General features: G+C 41.8%; 1 protein-coding gene across 13 annotated transcripts in view; it reads right to left on the bottom strand.

The window, feature by feature from the left end:
* HDAC9 (histone deacetylase 9) overlaps positions 1 to 27,420 on the bottom strand; it is a 471,044-nt gene that overhangs the window by 254,374 nt on the left and 189,250 nt on the right. For 7 of the 13 annotated variants that reach the window (XM_054161156.1, XM_054161167.1, XM_054161157.1 and 4 more), the window contains exon 1: positions 22,323 to 22,983. The exons of 1 other annotated variant lie outside the window; for it this stretch is intronic. In XM_054161156.1, the coding sequence (XP_054017131.1) occupies positions 22,323 to 22,428 (106 nt within the window). In that variant the 5' untranslated portion in view covers positions 22,429 to 22,983. Of the gene's footprint in view, positions 1 to 22,322; positions 22,984 to 27,420 lie in introns of those variants that run through there. 5 more of the 13 variants (XM_054161165.1, XR_008462230.1, XM_054161160.1 and 2 more) reach the window with 5 other exon arrangements.

The raw sequence follows: 27,420 nt of genomic DNA, 5'->3' as shown, positions 1-27,420 counted from the left end.
TTAACTACAGCATTGGCTAACCTAAACTATCTTAACTCCAAAGTACACACAGCTTTTCAGTTCACTACTGGTGCATTCAAATCTGCACGTTTTATGAGGATGGCCATCTTTTCCTCCCACAACCTGATCTAGTATGAGGTATCCTTGCCCATGGCAGGGAGGTTGGAAGTAGATGATCCTTGAGGTCCCTTCCAACCCTGACAATTTGATGATTCTATGATTCTAATCTTATTTACTTTTCTGAGGTGTTTCCTGGTGCTGCAAAGTTGCATAATCCTCAAAAGATGATAGAAAACTTCCCTAGGACTTTTAAATTACTGTCTATCATGCACTGGTTTTGAGCATACTTTCAGTCACAAGCATTTTATTTATCCTTTAGGGTGATGCATCCTTTGAGCACAATTGTTTATTTCAGAAATGGCAGTAAGAAAAATGAGAGGTGGAGTCCATTTCAAACACAGCTCTCTCTCCCAAGACATCAGTTTTTCTATGGATCCTGTGTGGCATCCATTATATTTGAAATAGCCTGTTCTCCTCTAATTGGATTCCAGATAATTATTTTTGCCAAAACCAAAGGTTTTCTGTGTTCTTAAAATAATTAGGCCTGATTGCAAATCAAATTATCCAATTTCAAAGGCTTGCTTTCCTCTCTGAAATGCCTGTTATAGACAGACTACAGATGACTAAGCCTTGTGTCATCCCGTGGCTTTATTAGGAGAATGTTCTAAGTCCTTCACTTTCTCTGTAATCAGAACTGTAATTTCTTCAGGTTATTTTAAGACCAAGCTGCAGCTAAAGCAGGAAACTCAATTTTATTCTGAGCTCCAGACATGTCGACACAGCAAAGCAGGGCTCCAGTTTTATAGGCTATCTTCTTACATAAAGCCTAACACTGGTATTAAATTCAAGTTCTCTACAAGATGCACCATGCTGACTACTATCAGATAGCTCTCTATTCGTGGAATGAAGAATGGCACAAATGTTTGTTTTGATAATCTGTTTATAAGCTATCCTTGTAGAAACAATATAAGCTCAGTGTGGCCACTTCCTTCTCTCTCATTCATTTCTAAATGAATACGAAAACCAATCCTGTACCCAAATGAAAGAGAGATAACATAACAGCAGAGAAATGCCCTCAAACTACCTAACAGCAAGCTCAGAGCATGTGTTTCCACTTAGCTCTTCAACTTTGTAGTGGCATTTGTTTCAGTTAGAATTCTAGTAAGTTATAGAATTAATTCTATAGAAGCAGACTATTTACTCTTAATTCTGCTAAGACCTTTAATCGTGATAAAATAGCAGCACAGAATAGAATTAACCAAGCTGTTATACAAATAGTGTAAAGAAGGTGCAATCATCCTTCACAACTATATACCTTTAAAATGTAAAAACTGTCTAAAAAAAGCTTGGAGAATACACACAATGAACTTCAGAAAACTAACGTGTGATGAAATGTAAAAGCAAATTAGCAGCGACACTGCAGCCATGAGGTTTTCTTGAGGCTGTGGAAAAAAATAGAACATGGTTAGTACTCCACTACTTTTCAACAGCCTAAAGTGGGCCTCAGAGCTAAAATGTCATCTCACATTTGATTTTCTGTTGCGAAGATATAACTTAATTAACTCTTCTTTCCCAGTTTGCTGTTTGTAACTCGATAGAATATCTTTCCTGCTTTTATTTAACATCTTCTCATCCTCCTCAAAAAAAGCTTTCTGCACTGTTCTTTGCTTTCCACTTCTCCTTTCTCATTTTTTCCCCACTAATAAAACCAGTCTCCCAATTCCTATTTTATCTTTTTTCCCTTAATACCATTCTGCACTGTGTACCATGAAGTACACAGAAAACAACTGATGTTAACAAAATAACTGCTTACTGCTCCTGGAATAAAATACTGCTCTTCCCAAAGCCTCTGTGCTCTGCATGAAAAAAAAAACTGCTGAAGGCAATGAGAAATCGGTCAGTTCTGCTTCATACAGAGAAACTAAGGAAACAGAGCAGAAGTATTTAAAAAGAAACAGCTATGCAAAATCAGGATGTACCTCCCGCTATCCTTACCCCTCGGTTAACATTTATACATGTAAGACTAAATGTACCCAGTGTTTTGGCTGTGAGAGAGCCTGATCTTGCCACAGTACTCAGAGAGAGATGCATAGCAATGTGTCAGTTTGGCATGTTCAGCATGAGCACTGCAGCACTACAAGTTCCTCCACTCCGCCTCACTGTAAAAGTGACTGTAGAGCAGCAGAGGAAGATGACAAGAGGTTCCAATTTCCCTTAATTAGGAATTCCAACTGAGACGTCCAAATAGTATCTACATCTTTATAACACAGATGACTGCCAGTTAACTTATTAAAGAAGAAAAAAAATCCTCCTATCTGTCAAAACTGCAAGTAAAGAGAACCACTACTTCTCAGTTTTCCTAACTACAAGTGACATGACCCATGTATGGCTACAAATGTCAGGCTTACATTGAAAACCTAGCTGATTAATTGGAAAGAGACCGATAGCAAATCATTTCCTTATGACTGTTTTGGAATTTTTCAACAAATACTCCCAGGAAACACATCACAACTTCCTCCTCCTCCTTTCATTCATCCATCCCACTTCAGCCTTACTCTGTTAACTACAGCTCTGTCCAGGCAGCTAGTGGAGTCAGCTGGCAAGATACTATGCTTAAGCTGCTGCTTTTCCTTCCTGCCCTAATTTAAGAAGCCACCAAGAAGTGCCACTGTCAGACTGGAATTCTTTTATTCCCAGATTCTTGTAGAAAGATTCAGAGAAACGGTGATCACCTCAACAACACTGGGAATGGCAGGTTTTGTTATCCTGAGGCAGCAGGTTTGGAATAAGCCTCTGGTCATTGTCCTCAAAATGCAAAACATTCCCTAAGATACCTCTCCTTTATACAAGCTCTAGATGCTCCTATATGATTTATAAAAACCTGAAACAGCTTAATTCTGACATACCCTGAGTTCCCAATGTTGTGAGGTTTGTAAGCTCCAAGAAGACTTTTTAGGTGTTTTTATTGCTGTTTTCACATAAATATGAATTCAAAGGTAAAATACATTATAGACATTTTGATAATCTATCCAAAGTTAAACTAAAACTACAGAGATCAGGATAACAAGTACAGAGGGATACTACTTGTTCCCAGGATGTTTCTGAAACAGTGAGTCGGCAAAATAATGGCTTGTGTGTCATAGAAGATGGAAACAAAGAACCCCTAGAGATCATTCACAAGAACTGACAGCATTTCTTAGCAATATTGTATTATGCATTTATTTTGTATCAGTCAGTGACTCTCAGCACTTCTCAGACTTTACCAAAATCCAAACCAATGATATGCTGGAAGAAAATGACTCCGAGGAATTACATAGAACAGTTTCACAAATCAGGGCAGAAGGCTGAGTTACTTATTCCTTGCCTGTAGTGAAGCTCACTTCACCCTGGATGAAGATAAATCATCTTTTGCCTCATGAAAATATTTTTCTTTTTAAAGATGAATAAGATGAGTAAGTACTGCGATACTGTGAAAATGAATTAAACATTCTTTATATTAACTGTGTTAATAGAACTCTATTCAGACTGCAACATTAAGCACCCAAACCCTGCCTTAAATAGCAGTACTATATAAAGTAAGAGGAAACCTGAAGCTCTTCTCTGAGGGCACCATGAATTCATAGATACTTGGTATGTTGGTATTTTGAATGTTCTATGCTTTAGTTCCCATCCATGACACAGCAACACCGACCTTTCAGATTTTACAAAAGATGTTGTGTAAATATATTACTACTTAGGAAAGTTGCAAAAGGTTAATTTATGAAGAAATTAATAAATTTTGCATCCTGATTACTGTACAAGTAAGGTGAAGGTGATCATGCCTGCATCCAGGCATGGAACAATGAAGTTACAGAAACGTTTTAATTCTTCATCCACTCTAGAGATAAATACAGAAGAAGTACTACAAGAGAATTTGATGTCACGTTGCAGTTCCTATTCCTGCTGGCTTCTTGCACTTTTGTCCCTTCTCAGGTTTTTTTATTCATTCTTTGCCACTCCCATCCAAGGTGCTCCTGGCTTCTATCATTCACCGAGTCCCATCCTTCCCAGCATGCCACCACTACATAGTAGTACTCTACCAGAACCAGTCTCCTTGGCTGACCAGTTGTTTCCCTTCCCATTCAGTTTTCTTTTTCCACCCTTTTCTCCCTTATGCTTCCAGTTTTCAGCTGGACTTTTATCCAAGTCTACTCCTTACCACACTTGGTGATGGAAGTAAAAGAGGCTGCAAGGCAGCTGAGGACACAACAGGCTCCTGCCTTCAATTCAGGCACCTGGAATTGCACCAGGGTTGCTGTCAGCTGCTCTGCCTTGAAAAACAAGACTGCTAAAAGGACAAGGATATGACATGCTAACTGAAGACAGAATACATTGAGATTTTATCAGCAACACAATAGTTAAATCTTATCTGCAATTTAAATTTGGCCAGCAAAAAATAGATTTGCACAGAGAAAGTGAAAAGTCATCTTTCAGCCACAAATTTCACACAACAAGTTACTGAACTAAAGCACAGAGAACACCAGACTTTTGTGCTCTAGAATAAAGCAGACTGGTGGAACTTTTCAAGGACAGGATAGTTTATTTTTGTCTAGCTCCTTTCTCAAAAATGGTTGAAATGTTTTGGCCAAAAATAACAGGGAAAAGAAGGGGGGAAAAAAAAGAGAACCATATTTGAGCAGGCAGCTGAATGGCACCTTCACCAGCCTCACAAACATTTAGTGTCGTTTCTTTCTAAACCATAAATGTTAGCAGCACATCACACTGGTTTGAAAATCTCCAAGATAAACTTGTTTACATGTAAGCCACATAATTTTTGACCACTGCTACAGTGACACTTCTGTCCTAAACTTTAAAAGCCAACATAAAAATCAAGACACTGATAAGCAAAATGGTAAGAATTGAAAGAGTTACTGGCGACACAAGAAAAGAGCTGCTAGTTTTTCCAGTTAAACATAAAGGGTAACATATAACTTGGGAGACCTGATAATCATTCTACTTCACTATGCCAAAATGCATTTTCCCTTGCCTGTTGAAAAGCTTGAGTAACACAATTCCATGTATTAGTCTAGCCAATGTAAGGCCTCACAGAAGCTTGAGAGTCCTGCTGTTTCCTGAACAGCCATGTAATTTCACCAAGATCTTTGCATGTATGAAACCAGACATTTATTTCCCTTCCTACCAAAGATGCTTCCTCAAAATATTTGCCTCTGCTTTAAGGAATGTATTTTTCAAAAGGACCTTTCAAAGGATGCAATCACATTTACAACAATGAGCAACACCCAACCAAGCCACTGGAAAAAGTGCTTACTAATGTGCAATCTTGAAAACTTCTGACCACACAAAACTTTACAATCTGCTGAGTCAAAGATCTAGTGACAATTAAGTCAGCAGAAAGTGTAAGATTCACCATTTTACCACAACAATTCTAATCATTCTTAGAAAGTAATCATTAAAAATGGTGATACAGCCTTCTGATTTCACCTGACTCTTTAAACACAAGGAACTTTTTCTTGACCTGTCATTCTCACACTCTGTCAATGAAAAGTTTTTTGTGTAACAGATCTATGGAGTGAGATCCAGGTATAACCCATACCATTCCAGATTGATGAAGAATTTATAGCTCCCTAAAACATCAGAGCTTTAAACATACAGTACTTCCTTCTTGGATCAGAACCAGAATATTAAACAGCTTGCAGGAGAAATTCCATACAGAGATAACTAGGCATAACACATTATTTTATTTGTGACTTTATTTATCAAGAATTGATCTCCAGATTTAGAAAACTGGATAAGCTATGGCTCTTTCCCCACAGTCATGCTCTGTACATGTCCTGGGGCTTTTACCAATGGCATGACTACAGTACTGTTATAAAACTGGCACAACAGCTTTCATTTACTTCTCTCCTTACTTACAGCAAAGTAGCTTCAGCAGCAGGGAGCTCAGCATAGCCTAACCACCTATATGATTTTCTCACTTTTCCTGCAACAACACCACCAGCGTAAGCACAGGTGCCAGAAGAAATGTGTAAGAATATGCAGTTTTGCAGAGGCTTCAGGCTCAGCTGTGCATGGCAACCCTGGGGCCTCCATTCTAAAGATAAAACATTTCCTGAAAAACTGAAGAACATCAGCATGTGATCTTGTTCTTTCTATAATAAGTAAGAATAATACTTAATTTCATGCTTCCCTTTTCAAGTTCATAAAAGTATGCAAGCCTTCACACATGCCTAAGTACAAGCAAATGAAATTTCAAATCAGGGGGGGAACATTTTTGAATATTTTTCCATATATAAAGACTGAAAGAAAATGGGAGTTTAAACCCAGACTTCACCAGCTGGCAGCAGATATAGACTAAGATCTTTCACTGTGGAAAAACAATAGATATTTGGAGTTTAGACTAGTTGGATATCTACTCAATATCACTCCAAATAACTGATCAGCATTTAGCACTACTTAGGAGACAAAGTCACAACATGAAGTGGACAGGAACTGGCACCACCTACTAGAGAGACATTTTTTCTGTACATATTAAGAAGTAAGCATACATGCCCTACAGAACACCACAGGAAGTGACTGGTAACAGCATAACTGATAGATGCTCTATCCTGTGATCAGTTATGCAAGTAATTTAAATGAATTCTAAAATCTGCACTGACAAAATGCAGTTTGAACTGTGAGGTGGTTTGTTTTTATTTCTTTCCAAATTAGACATTATTTTCTGTAGTCTCTGGATTTTCTCATTGAGTGATTTATCTCTTCCTAAGGATAGCTTTTACCTCACCAAGGGAGAATCCAAGCATTCCAAAGGTGTTATGATTAAAACCACAGCTCTGCATGAATTCAGAACAAACAAGAGGAAAATGGTAATAGAAATATAAACTAGTTGACTCACTTTTCTTTAACTTTAGAAAAAGGTCAACATGAAACAAGGATACTGTCAGTCAAGGTGAAATAAAGTGATAAGGCCTTTTACAGCATGAGACAGATGCCTCTTGGCATAAAAATACATTAAAGTATCTATGGCAGCTCATTCAAAATATAGCTAACTGTAAATACTGAAATGTGCCACTATCCATGCCAAATAACCAGACTTTTCGTCTTAGTGACAGTCTATTGGTGATCTGATGGGCTACAGATTGCTATTTTTATTAGTTGATCCAAAATGTCACAGTAATCACGCAAGTGCCATCATAATGATATTGGGAAATTAACAGCTATTTATTAATTAAATTTAGTCTATTCTAATTTTCAGCACATCCCAAGGTTCTTTCTTTATTCTTTTAATGCAGTTAAAAAAGAAGTGGCAAGTACAAAATCAAATTCCTATCACTGCTGTCCTCTGTAACACAGTACTTTTTTTGTCCATTATCTATATGAAATAATATTATTAACTATCTTAATAAAACAGACATTTTTGAAAGCTGAAAACATTAACAGCGAAGAGGTACAGAGGAAATATAGGGGGGAAAAGCTAAATACTAGTTAAATGCCTGAGAGACTAAAGGTCCATGTTCTAGATCCAAGCCACTGCTGGATCTCAGCTTCAGGTGTGCCTCTAATTAAAGAGCAGACCCTGCCTGATTTAACAGCAGTGGAGACATGTGATGGTGTGAACAGCTCAAGCGTATAAGGCTACTGAGCATGAAATCCTGGGCGGAAATAAGCAGAGATTGTATTCCTCTCCTTGTACTAACACATGTATTTAGCTGGACACTTCTGCATGACTTGATCAGTGTTAACTCAAACAATAGTTATGATGGACACTGTATATAATAACTAAACCCATCAAGTTCCTCAAAACAGTTATTGCCTAACAGATTACCTTAGACAAGAAAAGGCCAATGCAGTTGCCATATTAATGTAATATGCAACATTTATGGTCATATTGCAGTATTTTGTTGTCTTACTTTCATGACATACGAAAAGCCCATGAGTATTGGAAGAGTCATCCACTCACTGAATGATGAAATGAGAGGTATGTTGTTGGTAGACTTCACAAAAACCTGTTTAGTTTCTCACCTTAATCTACATACTCAAACTCAGTCTCGCACTCAAACATATTTGACACCATTCTGAAAGAGCTCTGGTCTTTCAAACCTTCTCTGATGTTCCTGATGGCACGGTGTGCCATGACTTAGCTCATTTACAGTGAAAGCATCTTGTCAAAAACATTTACCTTACAAAATAACATCTGGAACAGCAGGAAGCCTCTCAGACACACTGAACTAAAGGAGGACAAAGCAAAACATGTACAAGTGATGACCTAGACTAGTACCATATCGTTTTGAGAGGTCTACAGTGAGGGGGCAATGGGAAGGTTACAAGATGCCAACTCATTCTTGGGTTCGTGCCCCTTCTCCCCCTTTGAAGCAGGCTAGTACTCAACTTAAATAAGTAATTTCATTCCAGTGAAGTCAGCAGCAGCCAGCAAATGACCAATGTTCTGATACTAGCATGTATGATTCACATAGACGATTTTGCTCACTGGTGTTACCTTATAGTGTCCAAAAGCCACCACCTCATGTAGGGACTGATAAGAATGAGACTGATGAGCATTTCTTCCTTCTCACTAGAACGAATAACAGCAGGAGACTCCAACACTTTCATTAAAATAATGTAACTTTATAATTCCAATACTAAATGAAGTTATAATCAACATAATAATGTTATTTTTTACCCTTAATCTGATTAAAGCTGCATAATAACCTTGGAAGGCATGATGCAGCTATGTAGTCTTCATGGGAAATTAGAGCATACCATGAAATGTGGGCCTTATAACATTTAACAGGTAAGAAAATTAAAGAAGTGTTTGCTTCACCAAGTCTAGCCCAGTGAATTTTGTGATGATTCCATCTACAAGCAATTTTAATCTTACAAATAGCTGCAGTTGGTGCTTTATGTATTGCTTCAGCCTCCTACCTTAGTTATTTGTCTCTGCTCTCTCTGCTTTTACTGATAGAAGAAAGTTCTAACATCTAACCTAAACTTTTCTTGCTTCAGGCTATTATTCCATGCTTCACCATCGTTGGAGAACAAATAATTCCCTTCCTTCATTTATATTGTTACCTTGAAGTTATTTATAGCCCATGCCCATGTCCCTCGAGCTCTCTCTGCCATAGATTATAAATATAGCTCCCTTAATCCCTCTTTGTATGTTTTATCCTCTAGTATTTGTACCATGTTTGCAATGTTTGTATTTTCTTCTCATTTTAAACTCCTTGGACCACAACTACAGACAGTATTGTAAATGAATGGTGAAGCAAAACCACTTTGTTCACTTTAAATATGCTCTGCATAGATCACTGTAATTGCAATACCCTAGTCAAGGTTAAAATGCATGCACTACTGCAATTGCTTTGGTTTGATATTTTTATAAGACATTATTTTGCATTGAAAATCTCTAATGTTTTGTCTCGGCTTACAGATTAATCTTATGTGAGATTCAGCAAAAATTATTTTAGCCAAACAAAAGCCATGTATGTAATTCTAAAGGAAGAAAGGGAAAGAGCTATTCTGTGTTCTCTCAGAAACCATACCCTCCATTAACAGCCACAACTGAGAGCATTTTTGTTTAAATTTGACTTGTTTTAATCTCATAGCCATTTAGGGAACAAATCAAGCTCGATTCAAACTTGCTTTGTAGGATGCAGTTATGAGCTTTGAATTAGAATTGCATGTGTACTTTGAGACACAAAAGCATTAAAAAATTAAAGCTTTCAAAGGATAAAAAAACCCATGTGACTAGAAAGGAGTCTGGATTTCAGCGAGACTCTGAAGTTTGGTACCAGTTAAAAATCTGGTCCGCAGACTTAACCGGACTAGAAAAATGTCCTTCACGATGTGTCTCACTGGAGCTTGTGTCCTGTTCTGGCCTTTAGGTGAAGTTACAAGAACTCTGTCATTTATCAGAAGCAGTTTTGAAGATTAAAAAGCAGAAGGGAAATAAATACTCCTTCTGAATTTAAGAAAAGGTTGATAGTGCAACAGAGGCAACAGTAATTGCTGTTTTAATAGAAGTCTGGAAAGAACAATAATTGAAAAAAGATTGATTGGGTTAAAACCACAGATGAAACAAATCTCTTCAGGGTATTTCAGGGAAGGCTCTGAGGAATGCCAGAGTTCCTCATAAAGCTTTGTGATTGGGACACAAAATAGAAAGGCTCACTAATTTTTGGTATGAGCACAGTAACTTCTGTTAGGAGGAATGCGGGGAGTATACCTGACTGTGCTTTATTAACCTTAATATAACCTTAAAAACATCTGGCTGTCATTGCCAACAGCTCAGCGATAACATGTGGTCAATGTACATACAGCAAGATTCAAAAATTAAAACAGGAAGCCCAGAAAGCAGGATAAAAGTAAGTTTTCATATTCATCAACAAGGCTTTGTCATCAGGAATATTCCAGTCTGGTTATCCTATCTCAAAGGGAGCATGTCGGAAACAGGAAAAGGCTAATTGGATTTAAGATGATTAAGAGCTTGGAAAGGCTTCCATAAGTAGGAGTCTGATATTCATTTTCACTACCAGTGTTTTTTCATGGAACACATGCTATTTATATTCACCTAAACATCAATCCATCTATAGTGGAAGAGGAAAATTGTATTATAAATGAGAATTATTTGCATAACTTTGGACCTTCTGGGGCATGCAAGTTAAAGGTTGTATAACAACACAGTAGTTTTATGGCAGAAATGTGAAATTCATCTATACAGCCTTTCTCTTTTGCAGAAAGCAACTACTGTCTTCCAGGTGGACTTCATAACTGCATCCATAATCATGAAGTTCAAACATCTGAACCTGTTACTGTCCTGGTTTGAGGCCAGGCAGATCCTCTCTTGCCCTTGAAAGGGCAAAAGAATGAGACTCACACAAATGGATTGCAGAAGTGATGGAAAATTTAAATGGAAAAGCAATTAGTGTTTTACAGAAACTACAAGCATAGTGACAAAAGAATTCCCAAAGCATACAGAGTCCCCTGTAGCACACCCAAATACCTCCCAAACACTTCCCTTCTCCCCACCTGAGTGTACATCCAAAACCCCCAGGGCTCTTTCTTCCCCACTCCACTGCTAGGCTAGTCCCAGGCTGACCAGGTCTGTGGCTGCCATTCCCCCTTCTCCTCCTGGCATTAGACCTAGCCAGGCCTAAGAGGCCTTGAGATAACTCCCCACCATTACCCAATAGGGAGCATCTCCCACAAGAGTAGAGAGGGAAGAAGGAGGAAGAGAAAGACTTTGCAGATGGATTTATAGGGTGCAGGATATTATGGATATGAAATACGCTGTTTCCTGTGTCCACCTACTGGGCTGGACCCTCGGGATGCCGCAGATACAGCTTGTGTGGCAGGAACAGGAGGCAGCCAGCCGAAACTGCCACAGTTACCTAAAAAGAAAGCTGAGTTTTCCTCTCTTTACTGCAGGTGCAGACAATCGCTCAAATGACGAGTCCTGACAGCTGGACACAACACATTATTTTCCACATAAATGTCACTAAATAAAGCTTCTGGTTTTTCATTCAGCCCTACCAGGGACACAGTCTGTGGCTGTCTCCAATTCTCACCTACAGACTTCCACAGCAAAGGAACTGTGATGAAAATCTCTCTTGTTTCATATCTGACATCTTCTACTTGAGGTGTTACTGTGGACAGCATCATCATTTTGAAGGGCTCTCATGAAGAAAAACATCTGCATTTTGTGTTGGCAAGCCTTGTATGGCCCGGTGCCAGCCAAGAGAGTCAAGCTATGCCTTCAACTCGAAATGAACAGCAACAACCACGACAACTATATGGTCCTTCTGACCTGCATTTGCTAGCATGTCAGCATCAGTTTATGTTTTGGTTTACATAAGGAAGGATTTGATACCAGTACCTAATTAGCAACCAGGGAACACCACCACATGAAGGACAATTTTCCTCCCATAACTTGAATTCTACTGATTTCCAGGTTGTCTAGGAAGGATAAGGGCATACCAGAGCACTCTTAGGTTACAAAAACAGAGGCTAGGAAGGCTTACAGTGGGAGAATATCTGCCAAAACATTTTCTCCACAAAGATTTAAAAAAGAATGAGGCAGAAATTGAACATGAGCCATTTTGTGAAGAGCATGGAGGCTCTCCTGGTGCAGACTACAGGTGGCACTACAACAGGACTGACATGGCTCAGTGGTGCAGATAGCTACCATTTCCAGTATGTTCAATTTTGGTGCAGGCTGAAGAAGCCAACACATACAAAACAACATACATTCATAAGGCATTTCCCTTTCATACTAACAGATGAAGTGTGTGCCCTTTGGGTGATGAAAGGTAATTATTGACAGCTTCACAGGGACAGTATTAATGTAAATTCTACTTCAGGGTGAAGTGCTAGGTAGTTAACTGGATTTTAACAACGTGCTAATTGAGTGTGAAAATTTGGGCTCTGTTCATTAAATGTTGAGAGGAGCAAGGGGTGTATTCTCTTTTCTGTGGTGCCCAGTGACAGGACAAGGAACAACAGGTACAAAGTGGAACATGGGAGGTTCCACTTCAACATTAGGAGAAAATTGTTTACAGTGAGGGTGACAGAGCACTGGGAGAGGCTGTCCAGAGAGGTTGCGAAGTCTCCTGGATGCATGGGGTCACCTGGATGTGCTCCTGTGCGGCGTGCCCTGGGTGATCCTGCTCTGGCAGGGGCGACAGACTTCATGATTTCTCAAGGTCCCTTCCAATCTCTAACATTCTGTGATTCTGTGGTTCTATAATTCTGTGACACAGAAGATTTAACAGGCATCAGTATGACATTTATGGCTACCACATGCCATAGCCAAAGTTGAGAGAAACAGTGGCATCTTGTGTCCCCACTCATGGCCACTCTGACCCCAAGGATGAATTCCTCATCCCCCACACTGTAGCACACACCTGCAAGGGCACGGGGAACCAGTAGGTCAGCATGTTTAAACTGGGGTCAACTGTTCACACTTCATCAGTCCCAATGAACACATGAATATCCATGTCAGTACAAGGGACATGACTGCTCAGCAGAGGAATGACAGCCCAGGACCAGGGTGATAATGGGCCTAGTGCTCTTCTGTACCAGCAACACCAGCTGCCATCTCTACAGATCTCCCTCTCTTCCATGTGGTGAGGCCTTATAGATCTGTATAACCACATACACACTATTCATAGAGGACATAAGTTAGCTCCCATCACTGTGCCAACTGTACCATCCCTACCTTGCATTTTCTTCTTGGCCTAGTGGGAAGTTTTCTGAGCTCTGTGTTTATTTTCTGTGGGGTTTGGGGATTGTTTTTTGTTTGCTGTTGCTTTTTTCTCTCTTTCATGCTAAGACACACAGGGTGATAATGTGGCAGCTGGAGAACTGACTAGGAGCTGCAGGTGCAGGGCAGGTTCTAAAACAGTTAGAAGCCAAGTTTCAGTGTCCTATAGATTCAGAAAGATATGACTGAATACAAAAATCTGGTTACACATTTCTTGATTTTCTTCTTTCACTTTTTAAAATTTGTATTTATTTATCTGTGCAAAATAAGCTGAAAGGAAAGCAGAGCTACATGGGGGGGAGGGGGATTTGAGATAGTAAGATAAAGCAGAATTTGTAGTGTGTACATAAAGAGATTCAGTGTCCTACACTCCTCCTTCTCCCAAAGAAATTTCTCAATCTTGGACAAAAAAGCCACAACAGAAAAACAGTCTGTACAATGGCAAAGGAAATCCCTGAAGACTGGCTTACAGTGTGATTACAAGAGTCATATAGTCCTGGTTTATTTATATCAACTTTTGTTGGTTCTAAAACATTACTACTTTCCCCACATACTCTTCATTATGACTTTGGAGGGGTTTTTGACAGAAATGTCTCTCATCTCAGCTGAGGTTGATTTTTTCATTAACTGTTTTCACCTATATTTTTCCTCTGTTTATGGACAGTGAGAACTCTACTTCAAAATCCCCTCATTTCCACCTCCCACATAGTCCTCTTGCATCTTCAGTGCCTTCCCCACCCTCCCTCACAACAGTATTTTAACATAGGAAGTGTTTGTATAGCTCATCTTTGCACTACTACTCCATTTATAAAACTCTCTCAGGTTTTTCTTTAAACCTCTTCCCCTCCTGCCAGCCCTTCCCTCATGCTCTTTTGAAGAAACCTAGTTAAGACTCACTGTTTCCTATAGAATTCCTTCCACACCGACTATTGCCAAGTCTTAAAAGAAACAATAGAATAAAACTTTCTTCTTCTGAAACAGATCCTGTAGGAAAAACAGTGACAGCAAATAAAAGAATGCCAACTTTCTGATGTGTGCGTGGGAATGAGCAGATCTGTCTTTGGAGTCTGGAACAGTTTTGAGCATATGCACGACACAGGCTGGTGAGCATCTACTGGGCTCCTGAGGTAAAGAGCTCTCCTGAATTTAGGACCCACTAGGTTTCTGCAGCTGCTGTGCAAGGATTTTCATGATGAGAGTTTTGAGGCACCTACGTAATACCTATACGGTCCTCTAACAATACGTACCTATATGTCAAGGATGCCAATATAAAGACTCAGACTGATGATTTTTCTTTTGCTATTTCTGACACCATTCTGTGCCTCATACCAATTCTGTCACTATTTGTGTCAGCATGAAATCTCAAAAATAAATCTAGGTATTTTATGTTTCTTGGTGAGATTGCAATACATGCATCCTTTACGCATTTTATAACTTGAAGGTCAAATTCAAATTAGAGTACCACAACCTTGAACTGTCCAGGAGTTTTACTTCATTTGTATCCACATGAAGACTTCATAAGGTTTAAGAAAAATGTGGGTTTTAATGGGGATGCTCATCTAGTATCAAAAAAATAGATGAAGAGAACTAAGAACTTACTGTCTCTGCAAGAGAAGGAGTGGTGAACAGGCAAATAAAAGGCCATCACTAACATTTCACTGAGCGCCTGAGTGCCTGCATTTTACTGAGTGCAGGGGTAGCACACACCAAAATTAGTCTCTGTGTAAGATTAAGCACTAACAGTCTGTTTTCCCTACTCCCTCCACCCAACAAGGTGGTGGCCTTGGGCACCAAGAAAGAAAAAGGAAACTTGGATTAAGAACAGAACAATTGGGGGAAATTATTAAATTAACATTAAGCTTCCTTATTATTCCATTCCAGACTTCACTGAAATTTAATAGCTGCAGTTCCTCCCTGTGACATGCACAGCTTCAACCGCAGGGATCATGAAAAAGAACAATAGTCTTTGATTGCAAAAATATGATTCATTTTCAAAGAATTCATTCCATTCCTTTTCCTGTCTTACTTTGATGATACTCAGTTTCATTACTAGAAGGAACATGTCATCATTAGAATAAAGCATCCTGCATTTCAAGCACTTTCATCCACAAAGGGCTTGAATTCTTGGAGCTCTTGTGTTTGCATACTCCACAAGCTGGAAGGAGTTTACAACTGGGAAACACAAACCCAAATGAAACAGATGTGTTGGCTATGCTCAGATTATACTAAATGCCAACGTACCTTTACAGTCATGCACAGCACTGCCAGCCTGACAAAAATAAATGAGCTGCTTATTATATAATGGGAGTTAAACCAGCACTGCATCATTCAACCATGCAAAGGCTTCCACTGATACATAGAATAGAATACATAGAATAAACCAGGTAGGAAGAGACCTTCAAGATCATCGCGTCCAACCCATCAACCAATCCAACCCACCTAAACAACTAACCCATGGCACCAAGCACCCCAGATTTTGCAAGCCTTTTTACATTGGTAGCATTTTAAAGTAGAACGAATCAGGTGTCCCCTAACTACACTCAAAACATGCAAAAAGACAGAAACACACCATTTATTTACAGGAGAAAGGTAACAAAGAAAGACAGAGTTCATTAGATCAATTATAATCCACTAAGATTTCCCTGTTTCATAAACTGCCAGCTTCCTGAGCAGCAACTACAGTGAGAGGCTGCACTGACGCTCAGCTGAAGATCTGCCACTGCTATTTTTGCTACTCTTTACTAAACTGCAACTAAAAGCTGGCTCCTAGTGGAACCCATGCAAGCACAAAGACCCCAGTGAACTTCTTTAAAAGAGAACATGCCTCACTTTGTTTCTGAATGACAACTCTGCTTTAGGATTCAAGTTCTTCCAGTGAGCAGCAAGGTCTGTGAAGCAGCCATAAAGAATGATTTGCTAAAACGTGTCAATTAGCTGACGCTTCCTGTTATGTCTGTGAAAAGCACCTAGAAGGCTAATTGAACAGACATCACTTTTATGTAACAAAACTAAAGGGGTCCATTTTGGAGGAGCTGTGTGCATATGTGACATGTTCACACTGAACATGGAGCTTGACAGTGCCAGCCCCTAAAAATAGCACCTGGATATTCTTGTTCTCATCAGCAACCACAGCCCCATCTTCTCTGTCGTTTGGTGCATCGATCTGGCACCCCTCTCCCTCCTCCAGAAGAGACAGAGTGGTGGTGCCCTGAGGTAGCTCATTTTAATAGAAGGGGGGGAGATAAAGAGGATGTTTGCCTCTGCTGCAAGCACACATTTTAAATAATATCCCTGCCCCTCAGCAGGCAGTTATCATGTTGTTTTGGCAGCAGGAAGGAATCTGTGGTTTTTCTTGTTGCTCTTCTTTATTTAAACTACCAGAAATAAAGCAAAAATGACAGAATGCTCTGTCTATAAATAACCATTCCGGTGTACAGTTATATTAGGAGGTAACTCAGATGGCATGATAACGCCTAACAGACTAATCTTAGACCCGTAATGCCATAAGATGAAAATAACTATGCTAAGAATAACTGACCCAGAGGAGTCAGCCTGTTAAAGAGATCCACAGAACAGGGCATTTTAGATTTTCATGTGTTTCACAATAATATCTGCCCAATAGGTTCCCTACAACATTTTGGATTGTACCCACCCTATAAAAAACCCACCCACAAGTGTAGCTGGGAAAGGTTAAAATGCAATGACATCTGAAACCTCCTTACACATCATCTATATCAAAACCTGAAATCAATGTTTATATACACATTTGCAGGCTATTTACTCTCCTCCTTCACAGCTTTTGCTTTCTCTGCAAAGACTGCACAGAAAACAGAGGCTGGGCAGTCAGTACAGAAACAGCAATCTGATTAAATCTCTGGTAGTAGGAGGAGTTACAAGTATTCCTCATATTCAATGCAAACCTTAATGAACTAAAAGGACAGTTTTAGAGGAGGGATGACTGAAACTGTGCATTTGAGTGCAGTGCAAACCAATAGGTGTTTCAAAGCTGAACATCTGGAATAATAAATGGCTGAAGTAAAAAGCTCGTTTCCAATAAAGTGATTTAGCTCAACACACTAAAGAGAGGGAAGCTAGTGCCCTAGTGCCAGTAGTAGTGAACCTCTGTATTAAATGCTGTGTCCAATGGTACCAGGAAAGAGGTTCACAGAGGTTATGAAATTATGTTCTGCACTGTTTTGTGTTTATTTTCCAGCTATTGCAGCATGCTATCCATGTCAGTCTTGTACTTTGAAACTCTTATTTCAGGCTTTTCCCACAACCTCTATCTTCTAATACAAAGTCAGACTGTCAGGTAATCACACAGCTCCAGAAGCTGGGACCTAAAATAGAAAACTAGAAAGAAAAAAGGCCAAATTACAGCACTAGAGGACAGATGAAGCTCACAACAATGGACTGTACTCAATGTTTCCTCAATAAGGACTAGATTTTTTTTCTACCTAGCCTTTTACAACAGGCATTGAACTAGGCTCTCCAGCTGTTATCCAGAACCTCCCTGAATTTTCACACTCAATTTTTTTCATTACCCTGAAGAGAATCACAAAGTAAAAGGTCAGCATATGTATTCTCACTCTCTCTGAAGAGCTATTGCCCGAGATACCAGATTCATATGTCAGAATTTTATGTTATTCAATTAAAATATGCAAATATGCCAAGTTCTTCATAAATAGCAGAGAAAACTTTTAAAGTTATTTGCTTTCTGCAATCCCTCTGCAGGAACAGCTGAGCAGGTGAAAGTTTTGTTTGGCCAGGAGATCCTGAAGGCAATGTAAGTGCATGTGTACAAATGAGTATGCAGAGTCATGGGGCAAAGTGGTAGAAACAGCGTAGGAGATAAATTTTGTATTGGGGTTTACTGAGGGAAGACAGCTCAGGAGGACCTATCAACCCACATACAACATGATGTGTGTTAACAGTGATTTTGTCATTTATACTCAAGTGACACAGATTGTATTTCCTGACTAGTGGAGAGAATAACATCCTGCGACTATGTTCACTTACTACATTTGTGAAATTGCAGGTGTTCTGCAAGCCTGTAGGTAGATGAGGTCAATCACATTAATTAATCATTCTGAATATTATATTACCTTTAGAATAGTTTTGCTCTGTAAATTCCTGAGCCTGACAGGTATCGCTTTCTGTATTTCACAGAAGGGTTAGCTGACGCACGCGGGATTGCGTAACTTGCTCAGGTCACCTGTTAACTCAGTGATGAGCCAAGGCTTTAAGCTCAAGATCTCCTTCAACTCTTGATTTTTCAGCAGCTTTGGGCAGGAAGCAGAGGATGTCTTATCCAACAAAAGCCAAGGTGGAATTTAGGCAGGCCAGTGCAAGGCTTTGGGCAGGAAGCAAAGGATGCCTCATCCAATGAAAACCAAGGTGCAATTCAGGCAGGGCAGTACAAGGCTGTGAAAGTATAGCCAGTGAAGTATATGTGGCAAGCTTACCCTTCAGAAAACCAGCACAATGTGCTGAATAACCAGAAGTTGATGAACTTCATGTTAAAGTCCCACATCTACAGATACCATGGCTGAGCAGGTTCTTCTCCTTCACATAACTGACGTGTTTGAGTAATGCAGACCTCCATTAGATATTTATTCTCTACATTCTAAAAAGCATTATTGGCACGGACTGTGCTGCACCACATGCTTTTTCTCAAGGATCTAATAGTTCATAACTTGCATAGTAGTAAGGTAAGAGGCCAGATGAATGCCACTGTGGCACTGCACACACATAGTTGAGACTTCTTTGGGTAAAATAATAGCAACACCACAGTTAAAAAGTAATTCCAACTAAGTAAGTGGCTTTAGAATCCAGACTTGTTTTTTTCAAATTGTGAAACTAAAATAATTATGGCATCGGGTAAGAATACATCAGCATCATTTTCATAAGCAAAGATGCACAGCTCTTACTGCTGCCTGTGAGAGCAACAGTACCATATGGGAGAATCTAGTTCAGTCTTCTCAAGACAGCTGAAACAGCTCTCTGCAGTAAGGTGTAGGTGTCTGCAAATTACACAGCTTCTTGAGTCAGTGCCGATCTAGATTGCTCCATTCATAATTAGACTTTTGATTGGTACCTATCCAGATAATCTCATTCATAGTATGATTTACAGGCAAGGCTGGAGACAGGCAAAGCAGTAATTGAGGGAATACCAGAAGAATTGCTTCACATGACAAAAGTATTTCCTATGTCTGCTGTTGTCAGAAATTCCTTAGCTTGCTTTGCAAATACATATCCATTAGCCATTGAATCGGTCCTCCTTGGGGATGACTCCAGCCCAGTTTAAAATCAGTTGTATAATGCATGCCTATTGCATCTGGAAACCAGCAAACCTAAAAATCCATTGAGTGCTGAAGCTGTGCTTGCTTCAAAGACTTTAACAGTATCAGGGGTGCAGAGTATAAACATTCATGGATTTGTGATTTTCTTAAATATGTGCAACTTTTTATTCTAAGAAAAACTCACACACTTGTCAGTGAAGGTAACTTCCTTCCTATATGCAGCACATGGGAAGACAATACTTGAAAAGCTACCCTGAACTTGGGAGAACAGAAGGTAAGTGACAGCAAGACCAAGCTTTGCGGTTTCGTGTGACATGAATTAAACAGCACACTATGTACCACGTCAACTTCTTGAAGCCCAGTTATGCATTTTAAAGGCCAATAGAAACACTGAGGAATACTTTATGCTCTACAGAATATATATTTACATGGACAATGTTCTTGACCAAGTTGTTGGGTTTTTCAAAAGCCTAAACATCCCTTCTGCTCTACTTGATACTACAGGGGAAATTGTATATGTTAAATGGGCCTAATGTAGTATCAGGATATTCTTGATATCCTTACAATATCAGGATATTCTTGTCTTCTGTGAAGAGAAGCTGAGCTACAAACTTAGTGAAAATCACCTTCCTTTCTTATGTTTCAAGTGAGAAAACTGCTCTTGCTCAAGCAACACTAGTTGGCAGTAACTATGTACTATAATGAGCTAAAAATCCCAGACTTTCACTTGTGTACAGCTAACTTCCATTTGACACAGCGTTCAAAACCAAAACAAAACAACAATGACAAAACAAACAACAACCCACAAACAAGCAAAACCAAACAAAACAGGAGGGATGGGAATCAGTCAGTCTTATCTCTTTGGCCAATATAAAAGCACTTGAGACCTGCTGAGCTGTTCAAGAAAACCAATGAGAGGCTGGCACTGTAAATGTTTCAGAGAAACTTCTGCTTTTACTTACTGTATTTGCTAGAGCTTCGTAAGCAAGTCTTTCACTTGATTCCTGCCCTTGACAGAGGAACTGTAATTGGTGATGAACATCTCATCTTTGAAGTTGGAGAAATAGTAAAGTCTCTGAGAGATCCAAAAAGGTACAAGCAAACCCAGCAGTTTCATAAAAGAACAGAAAAACTGCCAATCTTAAACATTATCATGTGGAAGCCTCCACTTCCCCCAGGTATTCTCAGTATTTTAACCTGCACATAACACCTTTTCAATCTCTCATTCAGTCTTATAACCTTGGCATTCTATTAGTGAAAACCACTAATCACAAGGTTAAGACATAGCCCAGTCTTTTCGAACAGGAAAGATGCTACCTTTGATACAATCACAATTTGTTTTCATATCTGAAACGAGAAGTCTGTTCTAAAAAAGGTATGTGAGAAAGAAACACAGGTGAAAAGTTCTTTTTCTTATAAAACAGGAAAATAAGTATCTTTTTAAAAGAAACAAACATGGCCTCAACAAGTGTAGCAAAAGAAGCAGTATGTGAGAAGAGCCGTGGTCTACACAAATAGTTAATCTTAAAAACTGAGAAGCGCTGCCAAGTTTTGTGAAGAAAAGGAGGAGAAAGGGGGGAAAGGGAAAAGAAGGGGGGAGAAAGGAAAAAGAAAGAGAAAGAAAAAAAAAAGGGAGAAAAAAAAAAGAAAAAGAAAAAAAAGGAGGGGAAAAAAAAAGAAAAAAGAAAGAAAAGAAAAAAGGAAGGGTAAACCAAGATTAAAGTACATGTAAACAATTCATCCTGTATCCTATATATAAGATGTCTATAAAGCCAACTTTATGGAGAACAGTTAGTGATCTAAACGAAAAAGATATTAACCAGGTAACATTGTGCCTCAAAAGACAGGTTTCAGTTTGATAAAAACAGAAATGCAGTTCACTGAGTTTAAGGGAGACTGGGTATGAGTAACCTGAATGTTGACTTTTTTAGCCTGTCTACATTGACATTTTATCTGAATGGCAACAGTTCTTCTAGCTTAGTCCATCCTTAATGCATCATCTGCAGGTTTCAAAAACAGCTAGCAAAGTAACTAGAAAATACAAAGGCAGCTTCATATGCATGAAGAAATGTCCAGTATTCTTTGAGAACAGCTCTGAAATATCTTCATTAAAAACCACATCCAATTCACATCTCAGTGAGTCATTACATATGTTTACCATTGTCAGGGTCACAAATATTTTTTGAACTTACAAAATAAGCCATACACATTAAAGACATTTTAAAGTAACACTGTACTGAAAAGAGAAAGTGATTTGCGTTAAACTCCCTTGGTATGAAAACTGGAGAAAAGGAAACTCACAGAAAGATCAAATCCTGTTTACAACAGACATGTGAACAGAATTGCCTATGAGGGGCTGTAACTGCAGCCTCTTGACAAGGCATGTCTGAGGTAGCCTCTCTCTATGAACAAGTCTGTACAGTAAGCCCCATTTTGCAACCATGCAACAAAACAAACAAGGAATCCCAAACTAGATTTGGATTGTGAGCATTTTGCTCTGTCTGGAGAGCAGCAGGCTGAAGGAGGCAAACTCCGTGCAAAAGCAGCAGCTGCTATCTAACATACTACCATAATTATTTAACAACAGCTTACATAAAAACCACAAAAATAAAGTCACTTCTTTAAAGCAAGGGTGTTTCCCTATCGTGCTAGGCTGAGTGCTGCCGGTCAGCCAGTGGAGTCTGAGGTACGGAGCTGTCTCTTACCTGAGCTGATCATACTGTGCATTCTTTGCTGAGCCAAGAGCTGTTCACGTCCAGAAACCCCATCTGAGGAAAAACACGATTCACTCTCGTAAATGGTCTGCAGCATATTCCAGCTGGTCTGCACTTCAGCTACACCACAGATTCATCACTGCACTTGCACAGGGGCTCGGGCACGACCCTCTGCGGTCCTACCTCCTCCAGCGCGGGTTGTAAGATAATACGCTTCGGCAATTAGCAGTGTTTAAGCATTTGCACAAGTATCTATCGGGAGACGGGGAAAGCCCCAGATGCGCTCTCGGCAGCAGCCCCCGCCCGCTGGAAGGAGCCGTGGGGGCGCGGGGGGCTGCGCGCCGCCGGGTCTGAGCAGTTGCGTTGGGGCGGCCCACGGCAGGTGCAGGAAGAGATGAAGAATTATCTCTGCGCTTCGGGGTCTCTGCTGGGGCGAGGAGGGGAACACTGCCTCTCAAAGACCACCAAAACCAGTAACCCCCTCTGAAGGGCCCGGCAGCCCCCGCGAATTCAACCCGAAGTGCCCCAGTGCGGAGCAGCGCGGCTGTCCCCGCTCCGCGCTCTGCCCGGCCGGGCGAAGTTGGCGGGAGCGGCAGCGGTGCCTCATTTGCATCTGAATCGACACCCGCGCGGCCCAACGGCGGCAGAAATAGAACAATGGCCGGCCTGAGCCAAAAATAGGTCAGGCTCGGCCGGGTGATTGGAGCCTGCATTAATGCCTTTAAAAATACCACAGCAAACACAGCTGTCCAGGCTCTGTCTCTCAAACCGCCGGCTACCCTCCCTCCCTCCAGCGCCATTAACCCCTTCCCCCTGCCCAGCCCGTTCGGCGCGGAGAAGCCAGGGGGGGAGCGGGACAGAAATGCTCCCCGCCTGGGACTCGCACCCCTCTCCCTCCCTCAGGGGCTATTTAGTGCAAGGAGACCACAACGCCACGGCCTCTGCATCGGCCCCAGAATAAGGCCGGAGGCTGTGTCGGCGACAGGCTCTGCTGGCGGCGTGGCCCAGCCTCGCCCACTCGCGGCACCCATCTGGCCGCTCCGCTGACTCTGCTCGGCTCCCCGCAGCTGGCTCCGATGGGGGAGCCGGGCGGCTGCTGCCCGCTCCTTCAGGACCTGTGGCCGCCTCGGGAGGGGCGAGTTCTGAACTAACGGGGCTGGGGGCAGCAGGAGGCAGCGCTGAACGAGGGGCCGGGTTTTGTGCGCGCAGGCAGAGGCAGCCCTGCCGTGTTCGGCATGCCTGTGCACTTGGCACAGCCCGTTAGACTAGTTTACCAGCCACACGCTGTTCAGTTGACTTGCTGAAATTTGGAGAGCGGCTGAGCACCCCGCAGCTATTTTTAGAAGCATCAGCACGGCATCTTTCTCAGGTTTACAAGATGATGTGGTTTCAGAAGAGCAGCATTTGACAGTGTGTCAGACAAGAGCTCGCTGGATGCCCCTCTGCACCTTGGCAGCTTTCACACATGCTAGGTGAAGTTTGTTTTTTCACAAAGGTGTTTCAAAACTTGTGTATCTTGATTAATGTATCTACACATAGATACATTTCATTTCACTGTTACAGATGGTAGAATACATAGAATACATAGAATACATAGAATACATAGAATAAACCAGGTTGGAAGAGACCTTCAAGATCATCGCGTCCAACCCATCAACCAATCCAACTCCGCCCAAGCAACTAACCCACAGCACCAAGTACCCCGTCAAGTCTTCTCCTAAAAACCTCCAGTGATGGTGACTCCACCACCTCCCCAGGCAGCCCATTCCAATGTGCAATCACTCTTTCTGTATAGAACTTTTTTCTAACATCCAGCCTGTATCTCCCCTGGCGCAGCCTGAGACTGTGTCCTCTTGTTCTGGTACTGCTTGCCTGGGAGAAGAGACCAACATCCGTCTGTCTACAACCTCCCTTCAGGTAGTTGTAGAGAGTAATAAGGTCACCCCTCAGTCTCCTCTTCTCCAGGCTAAGCAACCCCAGCTCCCTCAGCCTCTCCTCGTAGGGCTTATGTTCCAAACCCCTCACCAACTTTGTTGCTCTTCTCTGGACTCGTTCCAGCAAGTCAACATCCTTCCTAAACTGAGGGGCCCAGAACTGGACACAGTACTCGAGGTGCGGCCTAACCAGTGCAGTGTACAGGGGCAGAATGACCTCCCTGCTCCTGCTGGCCACACTGTTCCTGATGCAGGCCAGGATGCCATTGGCCCTCTTAGCTGCCTGGGCACACTGCAGGCTCATGTTCAGTCTACCGTCGACCAGCACCCCCAGGTCCCTCTCAGCCTGACTGCTTTCCAGCCACTCTGACCCCAGCCTGTAGCTCTGCATGGGGTTGCTGTGGCCAATGTGCAGAACCCGGCACTTGGATGTGTTAAATCTCATGCCATTGGACTCTGCCCATCTGCCCAGCCTGTCGAGGTCCCTCTGCAGAGCCTCTCTACCCTCCAGCAGATCAACTCCTGCCCCCAGCTTGGTGTCGTCAGCAAATTTACTGATGATGGACTCGATGCCCTCGTCCAGATCATCAATAAAGATGTTAAAGAGCAAGGGGCCCAGTACTGATCCCTGGGGCACACCACTGGTGACTGGCTGCCAGCTGGATGTGGCACCATTCACTACCACTCTCTGGGCTCGGCCCTCCAGCCAGTTCCTAACCCATCTCAGTGTGCTCCCATCCAAGCCATGGGCTGACAGCTTGGCCAGGAGTTTGCTATGGGGAACGGTGTCAAAGGCCTTGCTGAGGTCCAGGTAGACTACATCCACAGGCCTCCCCACATCCACCAGGCGGGTCACCTGATCATAGAAGGAGATCAGGATGGTCAGGCAGGACCTGCCCTTCCTAAACCCATGCTGGCTGGGCCTGATCCCTTGGCCATCCTCTAAGTGTTGCGTGATTGCACTCAGGATGACCTGCTCCATAATCTTTCCTGGCACTGAGGTCAGGCTGACAGGCCTGTAATTCCCTGGCTCATCCAACCGGCCCTTCTTGTGGATGGGTACCACGTTGGCCAGCTTCCAGTCAGCTGGGATCTCTCCAGTGAGCCAGGACTGATGAAAAATAATGGAGAGTGGCTTGGCCAGCTCATCTGCCAGCTCTCTCAGCACCTTAGGATGGATCCCATCTGGTCCCATGGACTTGTGGGGGTCCAAGCTGCTGAGGAGAGCTCCTATCACTTGCTCATGGAACAAAGGGAAACCATGCAGCTCCCTGGCTCCCTCTGCCAGTTCTGCAGGCCAGCTGTCTGGTAGACGTTCTTTCCAGCTAGTAAAAACTGAGGTAAAGAAGGTGTTAAGTACCTCTGCCTTTTCCTCATCCTGTGTTACAACATTTCCTTCCATGTCAACCAAGGAGTGGAGGTTGTCCCTGCCCTTCCTCTTACTATTAATATATTTATAGAAGGACTTTTTGTTGTCCTTCACATCAGAGGCCAGTTTAAGTTCCAAATATGCTTTTGCCTCCCTAATTTTCCTCCTACATGCCCTAGCAACCTCTTTAAACATTCCATGGGTTGCCTCACCTTTCTTCCAAAGATTATACACCCTCTTTTTTTCCCTTAGTTCAATTAAAAGTTCATTACACAGCCAGGCTGGCCGTCTGCCCCGGCGGCTCCTCTTCCGGCACATTGGCACAGCCTGCTCCTGAGCCTTCATCAGCTCTTTCTTGAAGCAGGTCCAGCCCTCCTGGACCCCTTTATTTTTAAGGGCTTTCTCCCAAGGAACCCTCTGAATTATTTCCTTGAGCAACCTGAAGTCCGCCCTCCGGAAGTCCAGAGTGGAGGTCTTCTTGCTGGCCCTCTTAGCTTGACTGAATACTGAAAATTCTATTATTTCATGGTCACTGGCCCCTAAACAGCCTCCGACCACCACATCACCCACCAGCCCTTCCCTGTTGGTGAAGAGGAGGTCAAGCATAGCCTTGCCCCTGGTAGGCTCACGCAGCACCTGGGATAAGAAGCTGTCCTCTATGCAGTCTAAGAACCTCCTAGACTGCCTCCTCTCTGCTGTGTTGAGATCCCAGCAGATGTCAGGCAGGTTGAAGTCGCCCATGAGGACAAGGTCAGGAGATCTTGAGACAGCCTTAAGCTGTCTATAGAATGCTTCGTCGACATCATCCTCCTGGTTGGGTGGTCTATAACAGACTCCAACCAGGATGTCTGCCCTACCGGTCTTCCCTCTAATTCTTGCCCACAAGCATTCAACCTGATTGTCCCTAATCTCTAGCTCGGAGTCCTGCTTTGCCTTATAGCACTTGTTACACGGGTCACCAAGCCTATCACTACCTACATACAGGAACCAGAAGTCTGATCTCTCACCTACCAAAATTACAAGTCTCCTTTCATGTCACTGCTCTAGGGGAGCAACAATGACCACAGGGATGTGATTCTTCACTGTACTCTAGAAGCCAATAAAGAGGTTGTCTTGGAGCTTTCTAGAAATCTGCCAAATCCTCAACCTTCTCCTGCATTTTTCACTTCTGAAGAAAGAAGGATCTGCCCAGTACTTCAGGCCCTGGTCTGCATTTTGGGGAAGCACTGTGTGTTTGCTCTTCAACAAATACAATAGATCACAGTCAAGGGCAGTTTTTGTCTGTTTTCTTGGGGTTTTTAAGCTTCTCACAATTGTGTAGCCAAAGAAATGATTCACAATAACAACATACTGTGATGCTCCTATATTTGGATACTTGATGGCACCCAAGAGGTCTGTGGCTCAAGTCTCCCCCATCATCCATCAAGATCTGTCCCCCCAGACAGGTGGACTGCAGCAGCTGACAATGGGGATTTCCCTACAGGATCCTCAAGTCAGCACCTATTGCTACTCTACACTTCCCTCTTCTTGCTTTCTCTCTTTCTTCCCCCTCCCCAGTTTTTCCCAGGAGCACTCCCAAATCTGCAGCAGGACACAGATATGGACAGTGAAAGCACAGCAACAGGTAGCATGTTACAATGCAAGACAGGGCATGAGCACCACAGATGTGGTAACAGGTTGGACTCGATGATCTTTGAGGTCTCTTCCAACCTTGGTGATACTGTGATATCAACATAGTATTGACAGCTGACAACTTGGTATCATGAGCATTTTCTCTTCAGAATAA

This window comes from Dryobates pubescens, chromosome 4 (assembly GCF_014839835.1).
Source record: "Dryobates pubescens isolate bDryPub1 chromosome 4, bDryPub1.pri, whole genome shotgun sequence".
NCBI classification, from domain to species: domain Eukaryota; kingdom Metazoa; phylum Chordata; class Aves; order Piciformes; family Picidae; genus Dryobates; species Dryobates pubescens.
The sequence above is the reverse complement of the archived record's forward strand: the minus strand, read 5'-3'. Positions and strand labels throughout refer to the sequence as shown.